This window comes from Ctenopharyngodon idella, chromosome 4, assembly GCF_019924925.1.
Source record: "Ctenopharyngodon idella isolate HZGC_01 chromosome 4, HZGC01, whole genome shotgun sequence".
NCBI classification, from domain to species: Eukaryota; Metazoa; Chordata; class Actinopteri; order Cypriniformes; family Xenocyprididae; genus Ctenopharyngodon; species Ctenopharyngodon idella.
Window position 1 is genome coordinate 10,893,461 of NC_067223.1, and position 2,116 is coordinate 10,895,576.

The following is a 2,116-nucleotide window of genomic DNA, read 5'->3' on the forward strand; positions in this document are numbered from 1 at the left end:
CTCCACATCAGCAATTGTGTCTCAAACAAGTGGATAGTTGTTCAGCGGGTTTGTATTACCCTCCTCAGTGGACAGTGCCCATGTTTAACACATGGCGGCGCTGTTTCCAAAGCAAACTTGAGAGGACAATGAAAATATAATTCAATAAATAGTTACAAAGTATTTGTTCATTGCATATAAATTAATATTTTTATATTTTTGTTAAATTATTTTAACCGTCAACAGCCGATTCGATCAGTGTAGATGTAGATGTGTGTCGAATGTGCGCGCGGTGAATCGACCCCTAAAAAGGCTCGTGCACGTGTCTGTGTGACACGTCATTCAGTAGCTCGAGCACGGAAGTGTTTGCACTGATCTGCCGTCAGAAAGACAGCGCAAATAAAGTATTTCATCTAAAAATGGGTAGGTCTGCTTGATTTAAAACTTATTTTGTTGGACATTATAGACAGCTTAGGCATCTACCTTAAAGTGTGATTTACCGCCAGGTTTTTTAACGCGCTTACAAAGAGACGTTTGTTCATCACGCTGGTAATGATGCTAGTTTGTTTGTTAGCATTCCAGATTACTAAACTCATATCTTATTGAAAAGCTCATTATAAAACTGTTTTGTTTTCATAATGATGATAAGTATTTTATTCGACGGTGTTGGGTATAAATCCTATATTAGATTTAGTGTGATGGTCGTGTTGTTTTCAAATGGTGTTACTGAATGTTGAAAATCTTCTCTGATTTCTTCCATATTTTCATATAATTGTTATATTTTTACAGGGGGGTTCTTTTCCAGCCTTTTCTCTGGCCTGTTTGGCACCAGAGAGATGAGAATCCTCATTTTGGGTCTGGATGGAGCTGGAAAAACCACAATATTGTACAGACTTCAAGTGGGAGAAGTGGTCACCACAATTCCTAGTATGTGTTTATGACAGGTTTATATACACAACTTTAGACATGTGATGTTCTGTGAACTAATTTGCATGTTTTTTTTAAACCCACAGCAATTGGTTTTAATGTGGAGACTGTGACATACAAGAACTTGAAGTTTCAAGTATGGGACCTCGGTGGACAGACAAGTATCAGGCAAGATGTTTTCATTTATTTTGCTTTGTATTATATGTATTAAGAAAGAAACCAAGCTGAAAATGTGATGTTCTTCCTCCCCAGGCCGTACTGGCGGTGTTACTACTCCAACACAGATGCAGTGATTTATGTGGTGGACAGCAGTGACCGTGACCGGATGGGGATCTCCAAATCTGAGCTGGTGGCCATGTTGGAGGTTAGTCAGATGTGGTTTCCATTACGTAACTATTATTTATATTATTATCAGTGCATTTGAACATGATCTTTCTTGTCTTTAAGGAGGAGGAGCTAAAGAAAGCCATCCTGGTGGTGTTTGCAAACAAGCAGGACATGGAACAGGCCATGACCCCTACTGAGGTGGCTAACGCTCTCGGTTTACCTGCGCTCAAAGACAGGAAGTGGCAGATCTTCAAGACATCTGCTACTAAAGGCACAGGCTTGGATGAGGCAATGGAATGGTAGGTTTGAGTTTCTTTTTTTAACATTTAAATACAAATTCTTTGCGTTGTTCACACCAAAAACCACCTTGTACTTTCATATTTCAGGCTAGTGGAGTCACTGAAGAGCCGGCAGTAAATGCACTCGCAGAAATATCTTGTATATAGGAAATTCAGAGACTTCTTATTGGGTGTCCCTTGGACCAGTGACTGCTTCTTCCTATTGTGTGAAGACCATCCTCTCTCTCCCGTCTAGTACAGAGAGACTGAAGTGAGTCGAGTGGCGTCAAACGGACTGAACTCTTCAAATGTTTTCCCTCTTTGGCTTATTGTTTTTGGTGAACTTGTATCCACTACGTTAGTAATTTCTAAAGTGTTGGCCTTTTAAATTTAGCCCTGATTCAGAATAATCATTGCAGCTGGTATATGCGTTGAGATTTAATATTACATGGGTAGATATTTAAGACTAACTGTCATTTGTATGGTTTGGATTTGTAATGGCATATTTATATTTGCACGTGTACAGGGGAGCGCACTCCTGCGTTATGGCTGTGAAATAAATATGCAGTCAACATATTGCATCATGCATAACATCAAAAAATAGC

At 39.3% G+C, this 2,116-nt stretch overlaps 1 protein-coding gene across 1 annotated transcript; it reads left to right on the forward strand.

The window, feature by feature from the left end:
• Positions 1 to 247: 247 nt before the first annotated feature.
• On the forward strand, positions 248 to 2,114 carry arl1 (ADP-ribosylation factor-like 1). Its single transcript, XM_051890653.1, has 6 exons — positions 248 to 402; positions 769 to 906; positions 993 to 1,074; positions 1,159 to 1,270; positions 1,354 to 1,532; positions 1,620 to 2,114. The coding sequence occupies exons 1-6, from the start codon at positions 399 to 401 to the stop codon at positions 1,648 to 1,650; spliced, it is 546 nt and encodes a 181-aa protein (XP_051746613.1). The 5' UTR covers positions 248 to 398; the 3' UTR covers positions 1,651 to 2,114.
• Positions 2,115 to 2,116: the final 2 nt, after the last annotated feature.

Bases quoted from the DNA above. Each gene is read 5' to 3' on its own strand.
- arl1 (XM_051890653.1), top strand. The intron at 1,075-1,158 runs GCAAGATGTTTT...CTTCCTCCCCAG, and splicing joins GGTGGACAGACAAGTATCAG to GCCGTACTGGCGGTGTTACT. The intron at 1,533-1,619 runs GTAGGTTTGAGT...TTCATATTTCAG, and splicing joins TTGGATGAGGCAATGGAATG to GCTAGTGGAGTCACTGAAGA.